At 34.2% G+C, this 24,754-nt stretch overlaps 7 protein-coding genes and 1 non-coding gene across 14 annotated transcripts; 5 read left to right on the forward strand and 3 right to left on the reverse strand.

Moving 5' to 3' along the window:
- Positions 1-14: 14 nt before the first annotated feature.
- On the reverse strand, positions 15-1,501 carry LOC105221802 (anamorsin homolog). Its single transcript, XM_011198913.4, has 4 exons — positions 1,252-1,501; positions 792-1,172; positions 567-694; positions 15-512 (listed from the first exon to the last, which is right to left on the reverse strand). Exons 1-4 carry the CDS (start codon positions 1,385-1,387, stop codon positions 399-401), a joined length of 759 nt encoding a protein of 252 aa, XP_011197215.2. The 5' UTR covers positions 1,388-1,501; the 3' UTR covers positions 15-398.
- A 267-nt stretch (positions 1,502-1,768) lies between these two features.
- On the forward strand, positions 1,769-2,597 carry LOC105221804 (60S ribosomal protein L21). The gene is made up of 2 exons (XM_011198916.3): positions 1,769-1,883; positions 2,016-2,597. The coding sequence occupies exon 2, from the start codon at positions 2,037-2,039 to the stop codon at positions 2,514-2,516; it is 480 nt and encodes a 159-aa protein (XP_011197218.1). The 5' UTR covers positions 1,769-1,883; positions 2,016-2,036; the 3' UTR covers positions 2,517-2,597.
- A 427-nt stretch (positions 2,598-3,024) lies between these two features.
- Positions 3,025-6,212, forward strand: LOC105221806 (RNA polymerase I-specific transcription initiation factor RRN3). Its single transcript, XM_011198918.4, has 8 exons — positions 3,025-3,659; positions 3,726-4,207; positions 4,269-4,393; positions 4,464-4,720; positions 4,791-4,924; positions 5,045-5,220; positions 5,282-5,531; positions 5,601-6,212. The coding sequence occupies exons 1-8, from the start codon at positions 3,441-3,443 to the stop codon at positions 5,839-5,841; spliced, it is 1,884 nt and encodes a 627-aa protein (XP_011197220.2). The 5' UTR covers positions 3,025-3,440; the 3' UTR covers positions 5,842-6,212.
- LOC105221805 (zinc finger protein 91) lies at positions 6,085-8,801 on the reverse strand. Of its 2 annotated transcripts, none has more exons than XM_029548556.2 (7): positions 8,603-8,801; positions 8,398-8,550; positions 8,225-8,334; positions 7,640-8,167; positions 7,372-7,569; positions 7,012-7,305; positions 6,085-6,951 (listed from the first exon to the last, which is right to left on the reverse strand). In XM_029548556.2, exons 1-7 carry the CDS (start codon positions 8,612-8,614, stop codon positions 6,225-6,227), a joined length of 2,022 nt encoding a protein of 673 aa, XP_029404416.2. In that variant the 5' UTR covers positions 8,615-8,801; the 3' UTR covers positions 6,085-6,224. The 2 variants fall into 2 exon arrangements, with proteins under 2 accessions (XP_029404416.2, XP_011197219.2); XM_011198917.4 differs by having other exon boundaries at positions 8,398-8,547; positions 8,603-8,759.
- Positions 8,802-9,102: 301 nt separating this feature from the next.
- LOC105221808 (deoxynucleotidyltransferase terminal-interacting protein 2) lies at positions 9,103-10,772 on the forward strand. Its single transcript, XM_011198920.3, has 4 exons — positions 9,103-9,407; positions 9,465-9,805; positions 10,287-10,451; positions 10,518-10,772. Exons 1-4 carry the CDS (start codon positions 9,218-9,220, stop codon positions 10,725-10,727), a joined length of 906 nt encoding a protein of 301 aa, XP_011197222.2. The 5' UTR covers positions 9,103-9,217; the 3' UTR covers positions 10,728-10,772.
- Positions 9,930-10,216, forward strand: LOC115065810 (small nucleolar RNA U85). Its single transcript, XR_003845520.2, has one exon. It is a non-coding gene; the product is annotated as a small nucleolar RNA U85 (small nucleolar RNA).
- On the reverse strand, positions 10,724-11,898 carry LOC105221807 (iron-sulfur protein NUBPL). 2 transcript variants are annotated; one of them, XM_011198919.4, is made up of 3 exons: positions 11,750-11,898; positions 11,553-11,694; positions 10,724-11,487 (listed from the first exon to the last, which is right to left on the reverse strand). In XM_011198919.4, the coding sequence occupies exons 1-3, from the start codon at positions 11,780-11,782 to the stop codon at positions 10,775-10,777; spliced, it is 888 nt and encodes a 295-aa protein (XP_011197221.2). In that variant the 5' UTR covers positions 11,783-11,898; the 3' UTR covers positions 10,724-10,774. The 2 variants fall into 2 exon arrangements, with proteins under 2 accessions (XP_011197221.2, XP_049317993.1); XM_049462036.1 differs by having other exon boundaries at positions 11,755-11,891.
- A 338-nt stretch (positions 11,899-12,236) lies between these two features.
- On the forward strand, positions 12,237-21,792 carry LOC105221809 (sarcolemmal membrane-associated protein). 5 transcript variants are annotated; one of them, XM_019988845.3, is made up of 5 exons: positions 12,237-12,499; positions 13,166-13,421; positions 15,148-16,799; positions 16,906-17,556; positions 18,215-21,792. In XM_019988845.3, exons 3-5 carry the CDS (start codon positions 15,150-15,152, stop codon positions 19,724-19,726), a joined length of 3,813 nt encoding a protein of 1,270 aa, XP_019844404.2. In that variant the 5' UTR covers positions 12,237-12,499; positions 13,166-13,421; positions 15,148-15,149; the 3' UTR covers positions 19,727-21,792. The 5 variants fall into 5 exon arrangements, with proteins under 5 accessions (XP_019844404.2, XP_029404413.2, XP_019844403.2 ...); XM_029548553.2 differs by having other exon boundaries at positions 13,169-13,421; XM_019988844.3 differs by having other exon boundaries at positions 12,238-12,499; positions 13,166-13,410.
- The last annotated feature ends 2,962 nt before the right edge of the window (positions 21,793-24,754 follow it).

Consider the following 24,754-nt stretch of genomic DNA (forward strand, 5'->3'; position numbering starts at 1 on the left):
ATTGTTATGTGCAAAATTTTATTGTTTACTACTCGTTACAAAAATTGTTTAAGCACACATATTGTGATTTCATAAATGAAAAATAAATTACATATATAAAACTTCTACATATGTGAAATATTGATATTTAAGGTTGTTTAAAAAGGCTACAACTAATTATTGGTTGAGTAGAGTGGTCCAAAAACGGCAACGGCAAGAGAACACACCCAAACTTCGTAAACCAAACCTCGAAATTATGTAAACTGCTGCAACGGTTTGACAATATGATATCTCGATTTCTTAAACTATTTCCTCACATCAGTCGGAATTAAATATGCTATATTAATTCTTAGATACGTTTGCACAAAAGCATTAAATACGAATACATGTAAATCACAGCAAAATGTATTGAAGATTGCTTAGATATCATCATTAAGTAAATTGCCAGCCAATTCTACCTTTTCACCAGGCTTAAATGCAGGCATGCCAAGATATGGACATGAAGAACAACGGAAAGCATCACCCAAGTAGCACTAGAAAGAAATTCGTTAATTATAATTTTATGAAAATGAAGAGTTGTAGCTTACATTGCCACAGCTGGATTTAGCATTTGCTGTGTCAGCCTTGGACTTTTGTGCAGCCTCAGATTCAAGCTCTTCCGCTAAACCGCAAGAACAATTTTTGCAGGCCTTTCGTTTACCAGTGGTGCCACAAACTACACATAATGAGAGAAATAATATATATTATACACTTATTTTGCACACTCTATTAGCAGATTATTTGAATAACATAAATTAAAACATTTTGCATACCTCTCAAACTTTCAGGATCCGGTTTTTTCTTATCCTCTTCATCCAACAAATCATCTTCATCGATTAGTTCTTCATCGCCATCACCATTAACTTTCCATACTGATGGTGTTTTGCCGTCTTTCTTAGCAAAGGACAGTTTGATTGCTGAACCAGTTTCATAATTTGGTTTCTGACTAGTCAAAGTGCCGTCGTCCTTATTTATGCTAACGTTAATGAAACCAGAAAGTTTTAGTTCTTGTTGAAAAACTTCCGGTGTACCAAAAATACTGGCTAAATATAATTTCCCATTTGGCTTCAGCAAGCGTAGCAATTTATCGAAAGCATCTGTCAACTGTGCGTTTTCAATTACAATTAGATCAAACGTGGACTCGCCGTAAGTAGCTGCATTAAGTATGTTGGGACACAAAAGTTTCCAAATAAATTTCAGCTGAGTCATTTGTTTTTGTGAAATAGTGCTTACCGAAAGTCAAGCGATTGATATTTTCTAGAATAACCTCGCCACCAGTGGCCTCTTTCAACTTTTCTGTACTGGCCTGTACAAGAGATGATTGTGTCCATATGAAAAGTGTTTTCTCTGAGCCTTTGAATTGTTCCATTTTATTAATATTTTATTATCTATATAAGATACTTTTTGGGTATTATATAGGAATTTGCACAATCTGTTAAGATAGTTTGTATGCTTTATAGATTTTTGTTGTACACGATAATAAACAGCTGATTGTGACATTTCGATCTAGAGCTGCTCATTTATTTTAAAATATTTCGAACATCCGGTTTAATTTGCTAGTGCATTGTTCCGTATGATTTAGGTTTTTATCATTATACTTTACAAATTTTTATTATTTTCCAAAAAGCTAAATATGTTCACTAAACGCAATATGTCAGAAAATATAGATTATGAAATATTATTAAATTTAATTATTGTTTTTAATGGATTCCTCTATTACCACTTTGTTGAACAAACCCGGCACCAAATGTCAAAAATTCGAACTGTCAAAACCGATTTGTCATTCGACTGGCAATTCTGTTTTCTTTCTTTCTATCTCTCTTTCTCGACTCCATCTTGGACCGCGTGGACATCATTTCCTAAAGGTTAGTGAATTTTTCGTGAAAAAGTGCTCAAATAACACAAAATTCACACTAAAAATACCTAATAAAAGTGCATAAGCAACAACGTTAATTCCCAATAATGAAATTCGTACTAAATATTTGTGAATTTTGCAGGCAACCAAGACAAGCAAAAATATGACCAATTCAAAGGGTTATCGTCGCGGCACCCGAGACATGTTCTCGCGCCCCTTCCGCAAGCATGGTACCATTCCCCTGTCAACATACATGCGTGTATTCAAAAACGGCGATATTGTCGACATTAAAGGACATGGTGCCGTACAAAAGGGTATGCCCTACAAGGCTTACCACGGTAAAACCGGTCGTGTATACAACGTTACCCCACATGCCGTTGGTGTCATTGTAAACAAACGTGTGCGCGGTAAGATCCTACCCAAACGTATTAATGTACGTATTGAACATGTACATCACTCCAAGTGCCGTGAGGATTTCTTGCGCCGTGTCAAGGAGAATGAGCTTAAATTGAAGGAAGCTAAGGCTAAGGGCGTATATGTGAATTTGAAACGTCAACCCAAGGCACCTAAACCAGCTCACTTCGTTAAGCAGATTGAGGAACCAATCCAATTGGCACCAATTCCATACGAATTCGTTGCTTAAGCGGGCTTTTTTATGTATGTAATTCTGTTTTTTAGAAAGTATGTGAAAAAATAAATGGAAACAAATTCTATGGAAACTGGACTTTTTGCTCTTATTATAATCATATGAAATGTTAGATTTGATAGCAATTGGAAGTTATTTTTTTAAATATTAAAATAATATATTTTGAAAATATATAGTTATAGATTTGATTTAAATCTGTATGCTTCAAATAAACAGTAATCCTTCAGAAGATAAACTCAAACTATTAAACCGTTATTCATTAAATTTTGACTTTCTAATATAGGTTTAAATTTTGTCTTCTCATTAAAATTATTAATAAAAAGTTAGCATCAATTTAAAATTTATTTATGCGTTGGTATGATAAACAAAAAATTACATTGCACGGTTATAAAAAATTTAAAATTATAAATCAGGTACCCAGTAATTATTAAAGAATTACTTTTGTTAGCACTAGGCTATACTCCAACCGTCAAAATACATCACTGACTGCCCGCCAATACCAAAGAAAAACTTTCCTTTCACAACACTGTTTTTGACATTTACAAAATTCCGTGAAATTTTCCGCAACGTGCTTTTTAACTTTTCTCGCACACGTCTGCAATTATTTTGAAATACGACTTAATTGTCGGAAAACCAATAAATTTGGTTTCTTTTTAAGTTAAACGAGAAATGTTAGGAAATTGTGAAGTAGGAATAACGCAGTTTAGTAAAGGTGAAGTGATTCAATTAAAACGCGGAAGTAAAAGAACAATACATACACTTGAGTTTCATAAACGTATGCACCCAGCTGCGGTGGAGGTTAATCACATTTCTGTGGTACATTCTTAAATAGCCATCCCAATTATAACCTATACGTTACGTTTTACAAAATATTTGTAGAACTAGTGATTTCGCTTTGAAACGATATTTAACTGTGCAATAATGTCGTCGGTATATAGCGCTAAAACTGGGCTTTCGTCCATCCTAAAAGCATATTCACCAGCTGAACGAGAAAGGGCCAAAAACATAGCTATCAACAAGGTTCGTTTTGAGATACCCAAACAAAAGGGTATCTTGGATGCAGTCGAAGCCGTCAATGCACACAACAACTTTCAGCCTTTAAATGAATTTGTGGCATTTCTAAAGGAAACTGAAATAAGCGTAAGTTTATTGTGTGCATTTTACACCAATATGCATTTATTTGATTATTTTTAATTACAAATGCAGGACAATGAATTTTCGCAAATAATGTCGGATGCACACAAATTAATATATGATTTAAGTCCAAAATTCACCAATATGGTAGAGGCACTCATCTCGCTACCATGGACAAAAAGACAACCAGCGGCATTGCAAGCTTATACAGAATTTTATATTGATATTATGGTTGCACACAATAAATATGTGGAATTCGGCATACCCAAGTTGATTTCATTGTGGATACCAGCTGATGCTGATGAGTCAATGTGGCCAAATGGCACACCAATAGATAATGTTAAGATAGAATTAGACGCAATACATCATTTGTTGGATCGCATTTTAACAGCTATACCAATGAGTTTTGAAGTCGTGCTGGAAACTATTGAAAATAAGTTTCCATACTTCAAGAAAGCAACTCATGTAATCGCCGGTTATGTACATAACGTGCTTTGGTTAACTGAATATAAACCCATCTTCACCGAATTCGTCATGCAATTGTTAATACAAAAGTAAGTGTATTGGTTTTTCGAAAAAATTGTTAATATTAATCTGAATTTTTCACTTTTCTAGATTGGTTGTGTTGGATGTCAATGCACCAAGAAGTGAAATAGAGGAAACAGAATGTGAAGAGGATGAAGATTTGGAAGAAGAAAATGAGGACCAAGAAATTTTTGAAATGGACGATTGCCAAAAATGTAAGAACAAATTTAATTTTAATAATTTAGTATATTTATGTAAACTAACGGCATTTTTATTTACTTTCAGCTTCTGGCATTAATCAAAAGGACGATGATTTGTTGCCAATGAAGCATGCTATTGCGCATACACTCGATATTTGCATGGAGAAAATGTTTAATTTCTTAGATACAAGAAATCCGTATGCTCTCAATGTTACCGCAGAACAAAGACTGCAACTGAACAAATTTTGGAAAGTGCTGCTTACAGCTTTTGATAATGTGATATTGCCTTCCCACAATACGCACCATGTGCAGTTTTTATTATTTTACCACAGTAGTTTTAAGGTAAGTTTATTTTTGTTTAAGCCTTAGTATAGATTTTCAAATAATTATACGCATTCACCTATTAATACAGAACACAATCGCAGAGGCTTTTCTACAATCCCTTTGGGACAAAATTAAAAATCCAAATGTGTCGGCAGTCATACGACAGGCAGCTGTTGGTTACATAGCCAGTTTCTTGGCGCGTGCAAAATTTTTGCCACTACAGTAAGTTATTTTTAATATTATTTTAAAATTGGCTAGCTTTTATTAAAAATTTATATTTTTAAAATTGATATTTGTTTATATTGTTTTTAATTTTAAAATTCAATATTTTCTTATTTTTAGAGTACTAAAATACTACTTGAAAGAACTCTGTGATTGGGCGCATCAGTATATTCAACGCTGTGATCAGTACCGTCAAAATGGTTCCTTGAAAGCCAACATTGTATTTTTCTCACTGTGCCAAGCTGTTTTCTATGTTATCGCATTTCGCAGTCGCGATTTAACGGCTGACAGAAAAAGTATGTTTTTCTTTACTAATTTCAAACACATACATATTCCTAAAAAAATTACAATTTGCAGGTTTACTGTTCCTACAATCTCTACAACTGTCCGCAATAGTTACTTGCAACTTCAATCCACTACGCGTCTGTCTGCCCGCTGTGGCCACTGCATTTGCTGGCGTAACGCGTGCCTATCAGTTGGCCTATTGTCATGCGATATTGGAACGAAATGCACGTCGTAAATTAGCAACAGTGTATGCTAATGATACCGCCACACCAGAAGAAACACTTGACACATTCTTTCCCTTTGATCCGTATTTATTGAAAATGTACGTATTATTTGTTGTTTTTGGATATAATTCAAATTCTAATATTTTTTGTTATTTTTCACATTTTAGGTCGGAGAAAAAAATTACACCACATTATCTGCAATACCAAGCCAGTGAAGCTGAGGAGGCATCCGTAGTTGCCACACATATGTCGCCACTGCGGCAGCGCAAACGTGGCGATTCTGAAATGTGTGATGACATTGATGATTTCATAGTAGCTGATAAGCGTCAAAAAATTATGGAATTAGCGCGTAGTCAGGAGCGCGAAGCGCAATTCACATACGGACTATCGCCGGGTTTTCATATGTAAATGGACTTGATATTGGCGTATTGGTGCTGTTTCCATTATTTAGTTAATTTTCTTCAACTGTTGCACTAGGTGTTATATTCACAGAAACATATTTTTTTATGTTTGAAAGTTGTGATTTTTAGTAATTTATTTTTATTTTTTTGAGGATATTTAACCTAAATTATTTGTGCAACAGCATGTTTGGGCCACTTTAATAGATACTTTTGCGTTTAAAGTATAGACTATTGTAAGACTTGTAAAAAATTAGTTTTTCAAAAGAAATGTATTTTCGTTTCCATATAACAATGAAATTATTTAAGTTTAGTTAGTGTAGATGTAGTAGTTGTAAAAGTTGTACAACAGTGAAATCAAAATAATATGCATACAATGAACTGCAGTGCGTTTTACTTTTTGTTGGTCGATTTCAATTTCTGTATGCCATGCCTTACTTTTAAATGTGCTATCCTTTGACCAGAAGTGCGGAATGCGAGCTCACAGTGTTCACATTTAAACGGCTGCACGCCGGTATGCAGCCTTAAATGCACATTGAGCGCTTTCTTGGTCAAATAAGTTTTCGTACAAACGATACAAATGTGTTTTGCACGCTCTGTGGCGTGTGTTAGCATATGCTGCTTTAACGTACTGCTCAAACTAAAACTTTTATCACATGTGGCACATTTATGTAAACGCTCACCTGTATGCACAACTAAATGACGTTTCAAATCGCATTGTTTACGAAATTTCTCCTTACAAATATGACATTTATGACGTTGCGGTGAATTTTTCACGCGTTTTTTACTTTTATGTTGCATATTTGTTGCACGACGTTTTGTTATTACATTAAATTCCGCAACTTTGACGGAGGCAGGATTTATTAAGCTGGTGACAAACCCTAAAGCATTAATTATATTTGTTGCATTCGGCTGCTGATTGGATTTATCTGTGTTTAGTAAACAATTCAAGTGTGTCAACATGTGTGTTCTACAACGCGCTTTAGTTTCTAAGACACGCGCGCAATAGGAGCATTTGAAGCAACGAAGAAAAGCTGAAGCGGATATGCGTCGTTTACGACTGTAAGACCCATGATATATACGCCGGTGATCACGTAATGTGGAGGAATTGGAAAAATGTCTACAAAAAGAAATTAATAAATATATATTATATTTATAGGCAGAAGTAGTAAACTTAAACCTTTCACAAGTAATGCATTTCCATTTAGACACAACACGCTTCCTTTTTAAGTGTTGCGATTTGTTGGTTGTTTCTGGTGGGGAAACTGCAGTGGAACAATCTGGTATTTCGTAGCTGCTTTCCATGCTATTAGTATTTGTATAGATTTCAGTAGGTGTTGGTAGTAGTTGTTGCAAAAATTTAGAGTCTGCATCAATTTGTTTATGTTTGTGGTAAGTAAGTGCGATGCTGGATTTGAACATTTCTTCGCACATTTTGCATTTATATGCGACTTGATAAATTTGCTCGTGGGTGCTAAAATCATTAACAACAATATTATATATTTATTTATTAAAATGTATATATTAATTATACATATACCTCATATGTTTGTCCAGCATTCGCAGTGAACTAAATCCTTTACTACAAACTGCGCAGGGATAATACTTTGCTGGTATGCCTTGCTGCTCATCTAAACGATGTATCTTCATATGCTCATGCAGTTTCGATTTGGTGCTGAATGCACGCTCACACAAACCACAGTTATAGGGCCGCTCGCTTGTATGCACACGTCGGTGTCTTAAATTAAGCGACATATTTATTGATTCTTGTATGGTTAAATTTCACATATTTTATGTAGTGTGCTAACCTGATGTAATCGTATGATTTTCGAAATTCTTTAGCGCAAAATTCACATATATATACAGCACATCCATCTTTCCTTACAGTGCGCTGCACACCCAGATAGTATTCAATGCCTTGTGCATTTAAACGATCTTTAAGTAACACCTCATTGATTATACGTTCCTCTTCTTGTTGCTGTGTTGGCACTTCAATAAAATTTTTGGAGTTGTCTAAAATATTTATGTTTGTAGCATCTAAATTCTCTTCAACTTCCAAAACTGGCGTTTGTAAGGAATTCATTTCCATTTGAAATGTTTTCAGTTGCTCCAAAACGCTTTGAGTTAATGCCAAATCATCGGCCTCTTCTATTTTATCAAAAGCATTTTTAGATTTATTACCATCTTTGTGCACCAAATTTATGTGTCTACTAAGTTTTTGTTTGTTCCCATACACAGATGGACATCGGTCGCAGGCGTAGCTCTCTGCATGTTCCAATCTTTTTGACGGGTGCACCTTTTCATCATGTAAACGTAAATTACTTTTTTGAGCAAAGCTGTTTTGGGAAAAGTATATGCGATTAATATAAATGTGTTATATGTACAAGACTTACCTAAGTGGACATTTAATGCATTGGAAACGCTTTAAATTTAAGTCGTGCTTCTCTAAATAATGCCGTCGCAATGAGGAATCCTGTGAAAATCGCTTATGACATTCCGAGCACTACTCCAGCAAAATATGTTTCAAAATTAAATCATTTATATATAAAAATAAAATAATTTTTACTTCAAAGGGTTTATTTGGCAAATGTATAACTTCATGACGACGCAGAAGAGATGGTTTTGTAAATCGCTTACTGCATGTAAGACACATAAATCGGCCAGCCTTATGGGTAATTCGAGATCCTTGATTACTAGGAGGGCCTTCTATATTGCACTGCTGTAAAATTAAAGATTTAATTGATTTTTTTTTAATAATTCAAAACGCATACGCTGTCATCCATAACGTCTAAAATATTCTCTAATATTGAAAGTTTAATATTTGCGATTGATTTAAATGTAATTCGCTAAATATTATTTTTGTTTATTAAAAATCAAATAAAAGAAGTCAATATTACAAACAAAACTGAATAACAAATATTAGGCAAAACAAAACAAAAAGGCGGTAGAATCTTATGTGGGAATTGGGCAACACTAAAATTGATAAAGTTTGTTTCTTAACTGCTAACTATCACTAGCTGTCAAAGTTCCTGAGAAAGCTGCTAGTTTCTGTTATTGACATTTCTTCTAGTATGAAATACCATATGAAGAATTATATTATTATAACACGCGATGATTTTGCTTATTATAACAAACATATATGTTATGAAATTAAAAATGTAATTAAAAATATAAAATGTAAGACTTTAAAAACATTATTTGTCAATGTAAAAATTAAGGGTTACCAACAACACAATTCCATTTTTTAAATTAATTAATCCGGCAACACATTCGTGTCGTTCAATTCATATGACGTTTTACAAATTCACGCGTGCTAGGCGGTGATTTTATATTTTTAATAATTAAAAATTTCAATGTAAATATTTGTATTTAATACAAATTCAAAAATGTCTCTGTTTGTTTTGGATACTGCTGGTGATACAAATTTGCTAGAACGTGAATCGCATGGCACAGCTACAGTTGAAAGCAATTCACAATGGCGTACGTTGGAAGAAGGCGTCAGGCAGGACCCAGAAACAGTCAACAAAGAAGTAGAAGTGGAAAATGATGATGAAGATGAGGATGAGGATTACTTTGGTATTTAAAATAATGCATAGTATTTCAAAATCAATTCATGGCGCAAATTAATTTTAGGTTTGCCACCACCCAACATTGACATTTCACAAATCATCAAAGAGGAACTAGCTAAAATACAAACACCGAAAAGTGATATTGAAGAAAAATTAGATAAACTTACTGAAAGAATTGATGCGGTCTTATTGCAAATGAAGGAAAATCCTGTAAAAATTCGCCAAGGGCGTTACAATAAAATGGATTTCTCCGATTATAATCCAGCGACCGGAAAATTTGATGTAGAACTTAAAGTAAAAACCGATGTAGAGAAGGAAATGGCGAAATCACAATTAGTACCTGGTTTTGGTAGATTAAAGGAGATGCCGTTTATTACTAAAAAGAAACAACGGGAAATTAGTAGGGTAAGTTATATACAGTGAATTAAATTGAATTAGATCTTATAAACACAAAACATCTGATGACATATTCGACATCTTAAGCCGCAAGTGGTGCGGTCGTTACCTTTTGGCATTGTTTGAAGGAGATTTCATCAAAGACTCGTACATATTATAAGCAAAACAATAGTTTCACCCGTTGTAATCTTAGCAGTTGTGTCAGAACTAGTGACAACTGCTGTAAGGCCGGCGGGACAGTAATGTTCACAACATTAGACTGTCAACGGTATTAGAGTTTTGTGCCGATGATTTAATTTGGAACAAACATAAATTAACTTTTTGAAACGCACTGTTTTGACATTATATGTATATATAACAAGAAATCTTCCGAGATGCCTTAAGGTACACATTGATGACGTCTTTAGTAAACTGATGAATGTTCGAAAAACGTATTATCAATTCTGCTGATTTTTAGAACTATTTATTAATGTATTTTTTTACCACAAAGGTTGAGCGCTCTAAAACAAAGGGTCCTGGATGGTACAATCTACCAGCTACAGAACAGACAGAGGAAACCACGAATGAGCTCAAGATACTGCAAATGCGCTCCGTACTTGATCCTAAACATTTTTACAAGAAGAATGATCTGAAAGTCCTGCCAAAATATTTCCAAGTAAGTTGTACTTGAGCAAACCAAAAAAAAAAATCAATTTATATAAACATTATGTTGCAATTTCAGATTGGCACTGTGCAACATTCGCCCTTGGATTACTACAGCGAGCGTGGAACACGTCACAAAAAACGTTCATTGGTGGATGACTTGCTAGCGGATGAAACTGCGCAAAATTATACAAAACGGAAGTTCAAAGAAGTTGTTGCACGTCGTGAAAAATATGCACATCGCAAGGCGATGCAAAAAATGAAAAAGCAAAAGAAAAATAAGTCTTAAATTATCTTTTTTTTTTAATCTTGCTAATAAATTAAAACATACAAATTTTATTTGTTTTTCTGCTCCCCGGTTGCGCTTTTCTGTAACGTCTGACTAAGAGATTCAGCTAATTTTTGGTAGCTTTTTGCATACTCTGTCTCGGGATATTTAATCACTGAAGGTACACCTTTATCACAACATTCCGTAATATTTCCATCCAGTGGTATGGATGCCAAAACACTCGTACCAATTTGTTTTGTAAAGGAATCGGTTGCATTATGGAAAATTTCCATACGTGTTTGGCAATTGCCACAAATGGCATGACCCATGTTTTCGGTCAGTCCTATTATCGGTATACCCAATTTACGGTACATTTGCGCACCACGCAATGTCACTTCCAACGCTGCCTTCTGTGGGGTGCTAACTAATAACACGCCAGCTATTGGCACATTTTGAGCAAGTGAAAGGTGTACATCACCCGTGCCAGGTGGTGTATCCACAATAAGTATATCAAGTGGTGACCAAACTGCACCTTTTAAAAGTCTTTGCACAGCAGACATTACGAGAGGACCACGCCATATTATTGCGTCCGTTTGTTTTGCGAGTAGACCCATGGATAGACATTTAACACCGTAGTTAATGGGTGGTATCATCAAGTTATTGTCATCAACTAAAGGTTCTTCATGTATGTTCATCATTAGGGGCACGGACGGTCCAAATATGTCGGCATCTAATAATCCAACATGCTTACCCATATTTGCAAGACTAACAGCTAGATTGACTATAAATATAATTAATTTACAATATTTGGAGAATTATTTGAACACTAGTTTGGATGTCACATACCGGCTACAGTGGATTTGCCTACACCACCTTTACCAGAAGCTACAATTACTATATTCGTTACACCTGGTAGTGGCGCTCTTTTAGGTAGTCCCCGTGCCATAAGTTCCTGCTGTTTTGGCGTCAAATGCGTAGCAAATGATCGCTGAAAATTGCAATGTGTGAATTCAGGAAAGCAATATTTAATTATGTTGTTGTACCTTACATAAATATAGAAAATTGGCCCGAAGCATTTTGCAGCAAAATAATTGTGAAAATTAAAGCTAGCACGATGTAAACAAAAATCAGCTGATGGATTTTATGGGATGCATAGAAATTTATAGTGCGTACACATGTAGCATTACATTGTCATATGTATAAAATTTTAAAATTGTTTTAATAGTACATAAATAGTTGCAAAAAAGAAATAAAAAATTATGATAACAACGTAATAATTTATATTTATATTTAGATATGTAATATAAATTGGTTTTGCAGGTGATGATATGATTTCAATACAATTTGGAAACTTCAGATATTTTCATTAGTAAAATAATGTATAATGAAAAATTTGAAAAAATTAATATTGATATTAATATCCTTAAAATTAATATTAATAAAAGACTAAATCTTTAAATACCCATGAAACTTAAAAATCAAAGTTTCGCTATTAAAAGTCGCCGAAAGTATTTTCCACAAGTATTTTTAGTAGCAGCCATAAAACACAACCATCACATACTTCAAGTTGTAATGACAGTATGGCAGCACTTTGTTACGATTTTCAATCAATTTCTTCTCTTCTGCACGAAACGACTGAAAAAATTCCTGTGAATATAATAAGAATTAAAAAATACGAATAAATAGAATAATTTTACGTTTTAAATGCGATACATTCAATTAATGTTATCCAGTTACAAAATTTCATTTGTTTCTAATTAATTGCGAACAAAGTTTTGCAAACGATTTGTGAGGTGAGTGTGTGTTCATGTAGATATTAATTGTGTTGTTGTAGCAATAGTAGCTGTGTGGACAGGGCAGGCAGAAAAAGCAGCCATATAGAATCATCGACATCGGTGAGGAGTAAACAGCGGGAATGTAAAGGAACAGCGAACAATAGAAAACGAAATACGAGATTGTCAGGTTTAAAAAGCGAGCGTGAATAAAGAAAAGAAATACAATCGATTATATGAAATGCGAAATAATATAAGCAATGAAAATATATTTCAGTCAGGAAGAAAAAATTGTAATACAGTAAATATAGCCGTAAAGTGCCAAGTGCCTATATATGTATATCAACCAAAAAAGATAAACATGGATGAAGTAGAAACTCTGTGGCAAAACAGTTAGTGAGATAACAAAAGGGCAACAACAGCGAACAGTTGCCCATAACGACGTTTGTGTCACAAGTGCAATTAAACTCAATTAAGCAATTTAAAGTTGAATTAATATATATATTAATTTGGTGTGTTGTGCATAAGTTGATCTATAACTAGAGTTGGAACAAGTAAGCACAGAAGTGCCAAACCGAGCTTATTTTTATATAGTGAATATCCCCACCACCAATAGTGTTTTTGTCGCCTCTTAAATATTCGTTTATTGTGCATAATAAAGAATTTCTACTTTGTCATTCTGTGCAGCAGTAAAGCGCTACTCGTCAATCAGGCAGTCAACGACAGTGTAGTGATTACTCGGTCAAATTGTCTTGCGGAGCCAATAACATTATAGCCATAGTATCATTGTGTCAGTGTAATCGAGTCGCAACGAAAGACACGGGTGGAGTGCAACAACGAAATACATAACAAAAACATATATAGTGACTATAGTGTAATAGAAATGCAAGTTGCTGCATAAAAGCGGGTCTGTAGCAGTTGCAGTTTTGCTGGTATGGAACTGGTCAGTGTATGCGCACAGCATGTTTGTCGCTTCACATTGCACGCCATAAGTGGGAACCATTATAACTCACATTTTACAGACATGAATGTAGCGTAAATAATATGCAGGTGCTACATTTATGTACAACATTAGTTGGCTTTTTTATTGAACACATTTACAAAATGTATTTTGCTTCAAATTTAATCAGAAAGTCATTCTATCTCAATTGTACTCTCTATACAACTTTCTTTCTTTCGTCATTGGATGTTATTGATACTTATTGCATATTAATGCCTTTTTCATTTCTGGCTTAGTTTTTGGTGTCCACGTTGCCATTATTTATTTTCGATTTTTTTATTGATGCACAGTTATGGGGTATTTGACATACATATTTACATTAAGATGCCAAATATAGTGTATTTATATGTAAATTTTTTCATTACTTTTTCTATTATTGAAAATTTATTTCTTTAATTATTCATAGCTTAATTTAGTTGTATGATTTTCAAATGTTGCTGCTTTGCTGACTATTAAAAAACACAAAATCTTGTATAATTTAACCTAAAATTGTTCTTCGATTCGTTGACAGTTAAGTGAAATATAATTAACATATATCAACTGGTTTGAACAAGAAAAAATAAATACCTTTGAAAATAAATAATTAAATTTAACAACTTTACGTTTATATGATATGTTTACAATTCAACATCACATACATATATGTATATTTTTACAACAATATATGTATGTATGTACATTTACACATAAGTAAATGCATACATAATTTTACCAGACATTCTTGCTATTTTTATAGAAATATGTTTCCCAACTTATTTCAGTGGCCTGTGTGAGAAAGCAATTCATTATGAAGTATTATTTGTTGAAAATGCAATATGTTTCAAGAGTTTCTGGGTTATTGCCTCTAGTATTCAATGTATGGATACTTTTTAGTTTGTTTACTTTACGCATGCATGCAACACGTTTGGTTTGTGTGCATATCAAAGATACTTGTGTTAATACATATCTACAACACTATAAATTTATGTGTATGTACATATTGTGGATATGCATATTTACAATTTTATCGTAAAATCTTTAAGTCACAGTAATTACTATAGGTAATAAAAATAACAAAATTGTATCTCTTTGATAATATTTAATTTGGTATTTATACTAATTCTATTAATCATTTATAAAGAAATAAAAGCGATCTATGTAATAATCGTTTTATTTAATGTTTAGGAAACTTTAAAATAAGTTACTAAATAAACAAATAGTGAATTTAATGAATTATTTTTTTAAGCACAAAATTTGTTTATATAATGGCCTTTCGTATCAATTTCCACTCCTTAAAAAAACAGTGCGTTCAAATGGCGGCGTTTGCCTACTAACTATTCATACCTTTGCTCATAAATGATTTATTTCTAAAAGTAGCACATACATATAACACTCAATGAGTAATGTTTATATTTATAGAAAAATAAAATAGATAAAAAATTGTATTTGACAACCAGCAGCCCTGAAAAAATATATTTTTTTAAATTAATACCCGGCGCTTTTTGCTATTTAATTTTTTAACCACAATCCACTATCTGCACTTAGAGAAATTTATGTGCGTACATAGAACGTCATATCACCGCTTCAATATTGCTGATGAGTTGAATGTTTTACGCACATACTTATGTTTATTTATTATTTTGTAATATATTTTCTATAACTTATTGTGATTTACACATTTTCGCTCCAGGTATGGTTTTAGCCAGCAACGAATGGCTCAACAATAGCGAAGATGAACAAAAGAGAACATCGGGAAGCACACAAACAGCAACAACAGCTAACACAACAAACGCAGGTAATCGTGACATCGCAGATACAACGGAAGTTCTTGCAAGGACGACAGAGATCACCAGCACTAATAATACAGCAATTCCAGCAGTCCCACTAACAACACCAGTAACAACAACGGGCACTGCCAACGCAAATAACGAAATTATGTCTGAAAATCCAAATAATGAATCGCATGAGCAACCAGAGCAGTTAGCGCAACAACTAAAAAATAATATCGACGATATTCTACCTGCAGCAAATAACGAATTGAACGATGAGGTGTCTATTACACGAGAAGTTGTCAATAATAATAGGGAAGTGTTGAACTGTGATACTTCAAATACGAATGCTAATACCGCTAATGCCAATAGCAATATTAATTCCAGCATTAGTGGTAATAGCGGTGAGAATGGCAGCGTTACAAATGTGAATACAAATGCCAATGAGAGTTCAGCCCAAATATCAAACAGCAATACAAGCACCAATAATGCCAATTTGTACTCGAATCCAAGTTCAAATGCGAGCACTCTGCAATCACCCATTGTACGTCAATCGAAAGCGGTCACTATCACCACAGGTACGGCGCTGTCGGGTGGTAATTTGCCGCTCAGCAGTCCCATTACACCGCAAGCGCTAAGCAGCGCACTACAATCGGTTATGAATGCTAGCAATAATGTCAACGTTGCCAATGCAGCGGTAGGTAATCTACAAAATACCTTTCTTAACACAATAGGCATGGATATTGGACAGGCCGCGAAAGAGTTGGGCTCAGCTTTCGTCAGCGGTTTGGTGGAGGCACAAACGAATATAACAAATAATGGTAGCAATGCCGTACAAAATATAGGCAGCAGCAGTAATGCTAGTATGAATTTGGAGACGGCAGAAAACAATGGTCAGGCGAAAATCATACTGCTCTGTGAGGCCAACTCACATCCGTTCCAGACACGCACCATAAACCTCACGCCGAACATTGAATGTAAGGTGGGACGGCTGATAGCAAAGAGTAAAGCATCCGAATCGAATGCTATATTCGATTGCAAGGTATTATCACGCAATCATGCGGTATTATGGTACACGGATGATTGCAAATTTTGGGTGAAGGATACAAAATCATCAAACGGCACATTCATTAATGAAAACAAACTTGGTACTGAGGCGGCGGAGCTGCATTTCGGTGATATTGTCAAGTTCGGCGTTGATGTGCTAGAGAATTCGCGCAAAGAAGTGCATGGCTGTATTATTGCTTTTGTAAAGCTATACTTGCCGGACGGACGTGAAGCGATATCAATCGATGCGACTGCCCAGCGTTCACAATACTCTGGTGAAGGTCGTATAAGCTACGAGGAGATGCATCGTTTGAATTTGTACATGCAAGAGGTGTCGCAGCGTGAGAAGGCGTTGAAATCGAAACTTTTCAATATACAAAATGTTTTGGATGCGACGCGCAAGAATTCTGCGCTGTGCTGGCAGTCGCTAATTGCCGAGGACCAATTGCTGCACCGCATCAATTCGCTCGAGAAGAAATTGCAAATTATGGAGAAAAATGTGCCAGAGAGCGTACTGCGAAATGAGGTACATAGTTATGAAGGAACAATATTAATATTAAAATTATATATGAACATCCATATGTATATATTCTCATGCAAAACAAATTTTCTTGCTCTCTATTTTATTTAAGGTACTAAAATTGCTCGAAGATAAAAACTCATATCAACTTACAGCCAAAGAAGCCTTACGCAAAGTCTACCAAGAGCGTTGTGATGCACTGCAAATGCTCTCAAAAATGGAATTAGCCTATGCCAATTCCGATGGTGAATGTAAAATCTTACGCGATCAAATAATGAACACCAAGCAATCACTGCAGGATGTCAATACGCGTTTGCAACGACTCGAAACCGATTACAATGAATATAAAGAGGAAGCGGAACGCAAGCAACAAGAGATCAAAGAGCAGGAGGAGCAACGTCTCGCTGAAATGTCCGAGAAATTACATCAACGCGAACAGGAATGTGACGATTTGCGACGCCGTGTGTCCGAATTCATGCTCCAGCGCGCTGAAATGGTAGATGAGGAGGAAAAACGGGCCATTGAGAAGCTAGACGCGGCTATAGGCGACATGGATTTGGGAGATGATGATGACGACGATAATGAAGTGGAAGAAAATGATGATAATGAAGATAAATTTGATGAAGGTGATGGGGAACACAAGGAAGATGGAAATGAGAAGGATTCTAGTAAAAAAGAATTGCGTTCACCGCGAGTTACGAAGAGCCTTGAGATAATGAATGGCGTGGGAACAAAATTCTTGCATAGCAATGATGAAAAGGAGGTAAAATATTTATCGATGATGTAGTTTGAACAAAAATATCATCAAACGTTAACTTCGGTTGTACCGAGGCTATAATACCCTTCACAAATCCAAAAACTTGTTTTTGCTAGGTCCGTTTGTATGACAGCTGAATAGTCCACATATACTATACAGAAACGGACAAGATTCGTCATGCTGATTATGTATACTTTCTAGGGTCTCTGACGTTTAGTTCTGGGTTTTAAAAACTTTGTGTCAAACTTAATTTACAGTATTAAGAGTATAAAAAATGGTATTTGAAACAGACGAAGAGCTCGAGTTGCCGCTAGAAACGAAAGTAACCCTTGCGCAGCTTCGTTCTGGGTACTGTAGCAGGTTAAACTCCTACTTATCCAGTATAGACCCAGACATATTCAATATATGTCCTGCGTGCAATGAGTCTCTGTGTCACTGACCACCTTTTTGCATGCTCCACCAACTCCACTCATCTAACACCCCTCTCGCTTTCGTCCGACCCCTTCGAAACAGCACGTTTCTTGGGCCTTCCGTTAAATGACGGCGACCACAACCTGGCTAACCCTTACCATCCCAACGGGGAATACTTTCCCCTTATGACAACAACATAGCTTGTTTATTTTTATATTAAAAAAATACATGATTATCTTCCGCTTTTCTCTAGGTCTTAAACAGTACGTCCAGATCTGATGTTTCACAAAAGGAGGATAAGCAAAAAAGCAATGCCAAGGAGTCCACGATACTCAAATGGCTGCAAAATTCGGATTTGAATCAAAAGGAAGGTTCCATTGATATCTTCAAGGCCATTTGTAATGACTCGGATTCGAGTGACGAACAAGAACTTCCATTACTTGAGAACGATGTTGTCATCGATAGCGAAAGCGGTATTGGTACCTCAATGGAGGATATAAAATTAAAATATAAGAAATCGAAAAATAAATTACAAAGCGTACAGAGCATTTTATGTCAATTGGTAGAGGCGGAAATGTCAAAAGAGTGCTACAAATCAGCTGGTGCTAATACAACAGAGCACAATGCTACAGATATAGAAAATGAGGCTTTAAAAGAAACACGCAATGAAGGGGGCTGCGCACCGATGGATCATGAACAAAAGCTATTATTACTCAAACGTAGCGTAGCCATATTGAGTGAAGCATACAAAGAGATATGTGACAACCTGAACGAGCATGAGTTACAGAAAGTGTTGACCGAGGATACAAAGGAGTTGTCACCACCACCTGCGATAACGGTGCAAACACAATTCCAAAGTTATGCACCATCATTCAACACCAGCGCCACTGCGGGCAATAAGCTGATACCACAAGATACTTTGAAGCCACTAATAGAAGCTGCTGAGGAAGAAGATGACGTAAAGGTGGATGATTTGGCTGAAAATAAAGTACAATCAGAGCAAACAGCTAATGATGACGCGCAAAGTGAAGAATGCATTACAGTGACTACACCGTCTACAATCGTTTCGAACGTTATGGCATGCGAAGAAGTCACTTTAAGGGATGAAGTGCGCGCCTATCAAGGGCAGATAAAGGAGTTAAATCTAAAGCTAGAGCAAGTCGAGAGTGACGCACAAAATACGCTTGAAATAATGCAAATAGAATGTGACACATACAAAGAAAAACTCGCCGAATTATCAAAAGTTGTGCAAAAGGCCTGCGAAGAGAAGCGGGAACTTGAGAAATTGCTTGATAAACGTGCGATCAGCGTAGAAAAGGAACAGCTGCAAGTAGAACAAAACGACGCCACAATCGACGAACCCAGCGACGCTGAAACGAAGGTGCCCGTTAGCGTAGCCGAATTGTCGACCGAAGTTGGGGTCAAGGAAACGGCTGGTACGTTGCCGGAGCGCAACGGCGTTGAATTGCAAAACGCAGATAATAAGCAATACAGCGCGACTACATTGGAGGCCGATTTCGAAGCGCAGCTGCATGATGATTTGGCGGCCTTAAATAGCAGTGCTTTGCAGCGCGAAGAGGAGCTGATCGTGTACAAAGAGCGACTGGAGAAGACACAAAGCGACAATCTGCAGTTACGCAACGAGATAGCGGAGCTGCTACTGAAATCCGGTACACAAGCGCAAACGCATATGGTGAAGCAATTGCTGGCTTACGGTGCCGTCGTGGTGGCAATTATTGTTTACTTTATCACAATGTATTTCTAAGTGCGGCCGTTTGCTGCCTTCTACGCGGTATCTGTCAAAATGGTAAGCGTTACGATATGTGGAGCGAAGAGATAAATGCAATAAATAATAAAAATGCATTAGTACGGAAAAGAAAAGTTTGCAAAAAGTTGCGATTAAACAGCTGTACAGTGTACATACAAACAAAATAGCTAGGCTGCATGCATTAAATAAGATAAACAGTCAGCTTTTGCTGCTGGTGGCATAAGCTATATGCAACTCAATGTGTAGCGCCCAAATCTAAACTAAATATTAGTTCAAATTAGAAATGCTACAGTATGTTTTTCATTATAATAAGGTTTTCTAAATCTGAATTCTGAACTAATATGCAGCAACTTGGCAAAATTTCCAGCGTATTTTCTTGTCCGGTATAGATTTGAGACATACACACTCATACGCCACGAGTTAAATCTATAACAATGTGAAATAATTAGGTCCATTACGAATTCTTGTAGATATTAGCAAACTTTTAGTTTGTAAACAAATTTAAATTGCCACAAAAAAGCATATTACTAAGGTAATCGAAATAAGCTAACTAAACGCAAATAAAAGCAAACACCAATACATATAAAATTAAAGCTAAATAATTATAATTATATAATGTGTATAATGTATAGCTTTAATGATAACACAGAAACGCAAACATAGGCAAAACCCAACGCCGAAAAATTTTATGTTTGTTTACAAATGTACACAGTAGCATATGTTCACAATAAAAAGTGTTCATAATGAGTGTGCAAAAGTTATTCTGTGAAGCAAAAAAAATATATTATTTATGATAAAAATGAACTGTATAAACTTATGTGTGCATGTGTGCATTTAAATTAAGTGTGGCGTTTATTTCCAGAAAAAGAAACGAAAACTTTAAAAAAACATCTAAAACACTAAACTCTAAGCCCCACTCATCTCTGCTGCTTGCTTGGCTGTTACCTAATTGCGGTTGCATTCATAGTGCGTTGCAATTAAGTGAATATTGCATTTGTTTAAACTTAATTTAAATTATTGCATACGTAGACTCACAAACAAAATATATATAAGCCTTTATGCGTATATATATAGTAAATAGTAAACACGCGTACATTTTATAGGAACACGTATTCGTAAAAGCTATGAAATCGTAACACAATCACAAACTATATGCTTATTCTATACTCTTACGGCGCTTATTTAACACTTACATTAACTTACATTCATATTTACATACTCGTATATACTATAATAAAAAAATTATCATTTGCGTGATTAGCAAAAACAACAACAGAAATGTACGTAAAAAGCATTAATGTTTGATACATTTATGAAATTTTTCAAAGTACATAGCTCAACAATGCCTAAAGCAGATCACGCCATAACTCAATTAAATATATTTAACATTTCACCTTATTTTATGCAAAACGAAGGTGTCAATGGCTATAATTCTACAATATGTTATGCTTCGCTTCATTTGCTGTCTCAATTTACCCAAATATATATTGTATTCTCATTCAAAACCAATTCCTTCATACCGCCCGCCCGCTCCAGTACAATTGTAATTCGCATTGAATTATATTGCAAAACAATTGTTTGTTTATTGAAAATTGCTGGTAATTTCTGTTGATTAATTATAGAAAAAATAACACCTGATCTGTTTTTGTTTGTAAATTTTTGACCGCTTTACACTAACGCATAATGTGTATATGTGTGCGTGTGAAGCAATGCAGCTGTTTTTTTTTATTAATAATTAAAAATTTGCAAATTGTGTGCTCTACATTAATTATTGATTATTATCTACTGCTATTATCATAATATTATTTAAATTGTTAGTTTTTAGTTGAAATTATTATCATAATTTGTAATAATATAATTTTATAAAACAAAACAAAAAAATGTAATATGCAAAACAGGCGAAATATGTATGTAATATTATTTGAAAATGATTGCGTAAATTATGTAGTGTATTTTATATGCTATTAAATGCGATACACAAACAATCACGTATCTTATTGAAAACGAAATACGAAATATAGAAGATAAAGAAATCACGAATAAAAACAATTATTAAATTCTTATGCGTGTGTATATATTATTTTTTTAAAAACATAAAAAAAGGTTGTATGTATATAACTTACAATTAACGACGTATACTTGCATTAACATCTAGCAATTGCACAATTACTACTGATTTATATCAGAAATATTAATTGTACACATACATATGTATATAAACTGCAAAAAATACAAATATACGGAATTGCACACAAATTTATAAAGTCACATTCTCTATGTACATATGTACATACATACATACGTATGCACTATGTGGCTAGACACTACGTCGTTATTGTTGCCCAACTTTCTTCACACACCTGCCCAATGACTGCTTATTAGTTGGCAGCGAATCAAACCTAACCGCAATGTCATGGCGATTGCGTCGCATGTAAGTAGTATATGTATTGTTGTTATTACTTAATTCTTTGAAATATATTTTTCCCACCAAATCTCTGAAGGTAGATATGTTTATATGTATGTATATGTACACTTTTATAAACAAAAGGTTGTATGTTTATATTTAATAAATTTACTTCAGAAGAAATTCCAATCTGCATGCAAAACTTCGACTATTCGATTTATTTTAATAATATTAGCGTGATTGTTCAAAAGTTCTCTTCGTACGTTTTTATTACTCAATACGCTGTAAATATGCAAACAATATTCATAAACAAAATGAAAATTGCAGTTAACAGTTAGAACAGCAGTTAATTGAAATCACAGTCAGGTAATTATGGGCGAATAACTGCAATTTAGAGATGACCGCAATTAGTTTGTGGTATGGTATGAAGAAAAGTGCTAACTTTCGATAAAATCGCAATGTAACATGTAGAATAAATAAAATAGCAGAAACAAATGTAATTAAGCAAAATCTTTATAACATTTCCTTTTTGTAACATTTAATATCCGTTTCCGGTAGTCAAAGTTATATTCACACAACTGGAGTCACCCGGTCTTGAAACATATCGGAAGAAAAACTAAGTTAATAATTAAATTAAAAATAATAACAAATGTAAATAGTAATATTTTTGCCAAATTTTCATTTGATATTTAAATTGTCTCTACATAGCTCTATATCACATTAATACAAAACATTTATAAATTCGATAAATTATCGTCAGTGAAATATTTATTCACAATAGTTCAGAGCTGCATTTTATTTGAGTTTACTTTCTACAAGCGTTAAAGTTGTTGAAAATAACTGTTTCAAGAATAATATAGAATTTTTAAAATTTTTATGAATCTTTTTCTCATATTTATCTTATGTACAAAAATATAATTTACTCAAGCAACTCTGTCAGGTTAGGGTGTGAGAATTTACTTCATGTAAAACTCATTAATTAGTCTTCTTCTTCTTCTTTACATCTTTGATTACTTTGTGCATTGCTCTGTCAGCGGTACAATTGTGAGTTGTCAGTTTCGTTTTTTCTCTGATGTGTGCGAGTGCTTATTGCGGCGAATTTGCTACATATTTTTTAGATTTGTGAATTTTATGTTTCAACAACCAAGAAGTGAAATAAATCATTGTGTAGTGTCTTCCGGTGATTGACTAAAAATTTTCAAGGAAAAAAAGAACACAATATACATATATATGTTAATATATATTTGTGTTGGTCGTTTATCAGCAACGTACGTACATATAGGGGCGTGTGATCAGCCAACCTGCCTTCGTTTTTGTTAAGTGCTTATGTGTGAGTGTTCAGCTTGAACTTTTGTGTTAAATGAAAAGCCGTAATTTTAATGCAATGCACTAATTGCAAAAATGTGTTGGAATATATTGTAAAATTTAATTGAGAAGCCAATGTTTTGTGTTCTGCTAAAGTATTAAAATATTGTTCTAATACAAAGACGGCAATTTGCAATTGCAATTGGAATGTAAAGTTAATTGGGAGGGGAACAGGAAAACCGACAATAAGTTGAATAGGAAAAGAAAAAAATGGAAGGGAAAAGAGTGGAGCAAACAGTGGCAGTAACTAACGAATAAATACTTCTTCAGTTCAAGGGTTGCCAACTGAAAAGCGCTAGAATAGTTAAAATCGATTGTTAATTTAATATTACTCTGTAATTAAATCTTGTTTATTTCTAATAATTTTTACGGAAATTATTGTGCCTAATTATTTGCTTTTCCTACTGCTATCTAAATTCTTATTGCCCTTTCGGCGACTTTATAGAATCAATTATCAAAGTGATATTGTGTTATTGTACTTATTTAAAATGTTATATATTTTTACATATTGCAATTAAAAAATCGCGCATTAACATTCCTCTTTTGTTAATTTCTTTAATTTAAATTTTAATGGGAAATTTGTCATATCTGTAGACGTAACCTACGCTATTCTAATTGGCTTACCGTACCAAAAAGACCAACAAACTAATAACGTTGCTAATTCGATTGCCTTTGCTATGTGCATTAGGAATTAGCAGCTTAATATATGTATTTGTTAAAGAAAGTTTAGAAATAATTCAAGTCAAGCAGCGCATCACGATAACTACAGCGAAAAAGAAAACAATCACCATATATCCGATTCCGCACCTTATAAATTCCGCTTACGCCGGTGAAAAAATAATCAATGAGGTAAGTTATTTTACAACATTAGCAAAATAAATTTTAAACAAATATTTAAAAAAGCGTATTGTTAATTTTACAACATACATACATATTTGTTTCTTTGAAATTGAACTATGCAGTGACTTTATATCAGCTTTTATTTATTTAGCCCAGATAAGTGAACAAAGCCGTTAATTTAAATAATTTGTCCGGCGTTCTCTTCACTGGTTAATTCTATTGAATTTCAAATGCTTCAGGCAGTTAACGCCATTGCTAACTGGTTATAAGTTCTTTTTTTGTTTACTGCAAAACCTGATGCAAAAATAAAATTTAAATTTGTGTATTCTTCAAGCATTCAAACTGTTTGCCATCTTTGTGAATATGTACTTTATAATTATGTATTGTTATTTTTATTTTAAAAATATTTGCATTTG

Source organism: Bactrocera dorsalis, unplaced genomic scaffold (assembly GCF_023373825.1).
Source record: "Bactrocera dorsalis isolate Fly_Bdor unplaced genomic scaffold, ASM2337382v1 BdCtg219, whole genome shotgun sequence".
Classification (NCBI taxonomy): domain Eukaryota; kingdom Metazoa; phylum Arthropoda; class Insecta; order Diptera; family Tephritidae; genus Bactrocera; species Bactrocera dorsalis.

Coding starts and splice junctions, on each gene's coding strand:
- LOC105221802 (XM_011198913.4), bottom strand. CDS start 1,387: ATGGAACAATTCAAAGGCTCAGAGAAAACACTTTTCATATGGACACAA. Junction 1,173..1,251: donor TATCAATCGCTTGACTTTCG/GTAAGCACTATT, acceptor TACTTAATGCAG/CTACTTACGGCGAGTCCACG. Junction 513..566: donor CTAAATCCAGCTGTGGCAAT/GTAAGCTACAAC, acceptor ATTTCTTTCTAG/TGCTACTTGGGTGATGCTTT.
- LOC105221804 (XM_011198916.3), top strand. CDS start 2,037: ATGACCAATTCAAAGGGTTATCGTCGCGGCACCCGAGACATGTTCTCG.
- LOC105221806 (XM_011198918.4), top strand. CDS start 3,441: ATGTCGTCGGTATATAGCGCTAAAACTGGGCTTTCGTCCATCCTAAAA. Junction 3,660..3,725: donor TAAAGGAAACTGAAATAAGC/GTAAGTTTATTG, acceptor TTACAAATGCAG/GACAATGAATTTTCGCAAAT. Junction 4,394..4,463: donor AATGGACGATTGCCAAAAAT/GTAAGAACAAAT, acceptor ATTTACTTTCAG/CTTCTGGCATTAATCAAAAG.
- LOC105221805 (XM_029548556.2), bottom strand. Junction 7,570..7,639: donor AAATCATACGATTACATCAG/GTTAGCACACTA, acceptor GCTTAATTTAAG/ACACCGACGTGTGCATACAA. Junction 7,306..7,371: donor ATGCTGGACAAACATATGAG/GTATATGTATAA, acceptor TAATGATTTTAG/CACCCACGAGCAAATTTATC.
- LOC105221808 (XM_011198920.3), top strand. CDS start 9,218: ATGTCTCTGTTTGTTTTGGATACTGCTGGTGATACAAATTTGCTAGAA. Junction 9,408..9,464: donor TGAGGATGAGGATTACTTTG/GTATTTAAAATA, acceptor AATTAATTTTAG/GTTTGCCACCACCCAACATT. Junction 10,452..10,517: donor TCCTGCCAAAATATTTCCAA/GTAAGTTGTACT, acceptor TTGCAATTTCAG/ATTGGCACTGTGCAACATTC.
- LOC105221807 (XM_011198919.4), bottom strand. CDS start 11,782: ATGCTTCGGGCCAATTTTCTATATTTATGTAAG. Junction 11,695..11,749: donor ATTTTCTATATTTATGTAAG/GTACAACAACAT, acceptor TGCAATTTTCAG/CGATCATTTGCTACGCATTT. Junction 11,488..11,552: donor AGGCAAATCCACTGTAGCCG/GTATGTGACATC, acceptor TTATATTTATAG/TCAATCTAGCTGTTAGTCTT.
- LOC105221809 (XM_019988845.3), top strand. CDS start 15,150: ATGGTTTTAGCCAGCAACGAATGGCTCAACAATAGCGAAGATGAACAA. Junction 16,800..16,905: donor AGAGCGTACTGCGAAATGAG/GTACATAGTTAT, acceptor ATTTTATTTAAG/GTACTAAAATTGCTCGAAGA. Junction 17,557..18,214: donor ATAGCAATGATGAAAAGGAG/GTAAAATATTTA, acceptor GCTTTTCTCTAG/GTCTTAAACAGTACGTCCAG.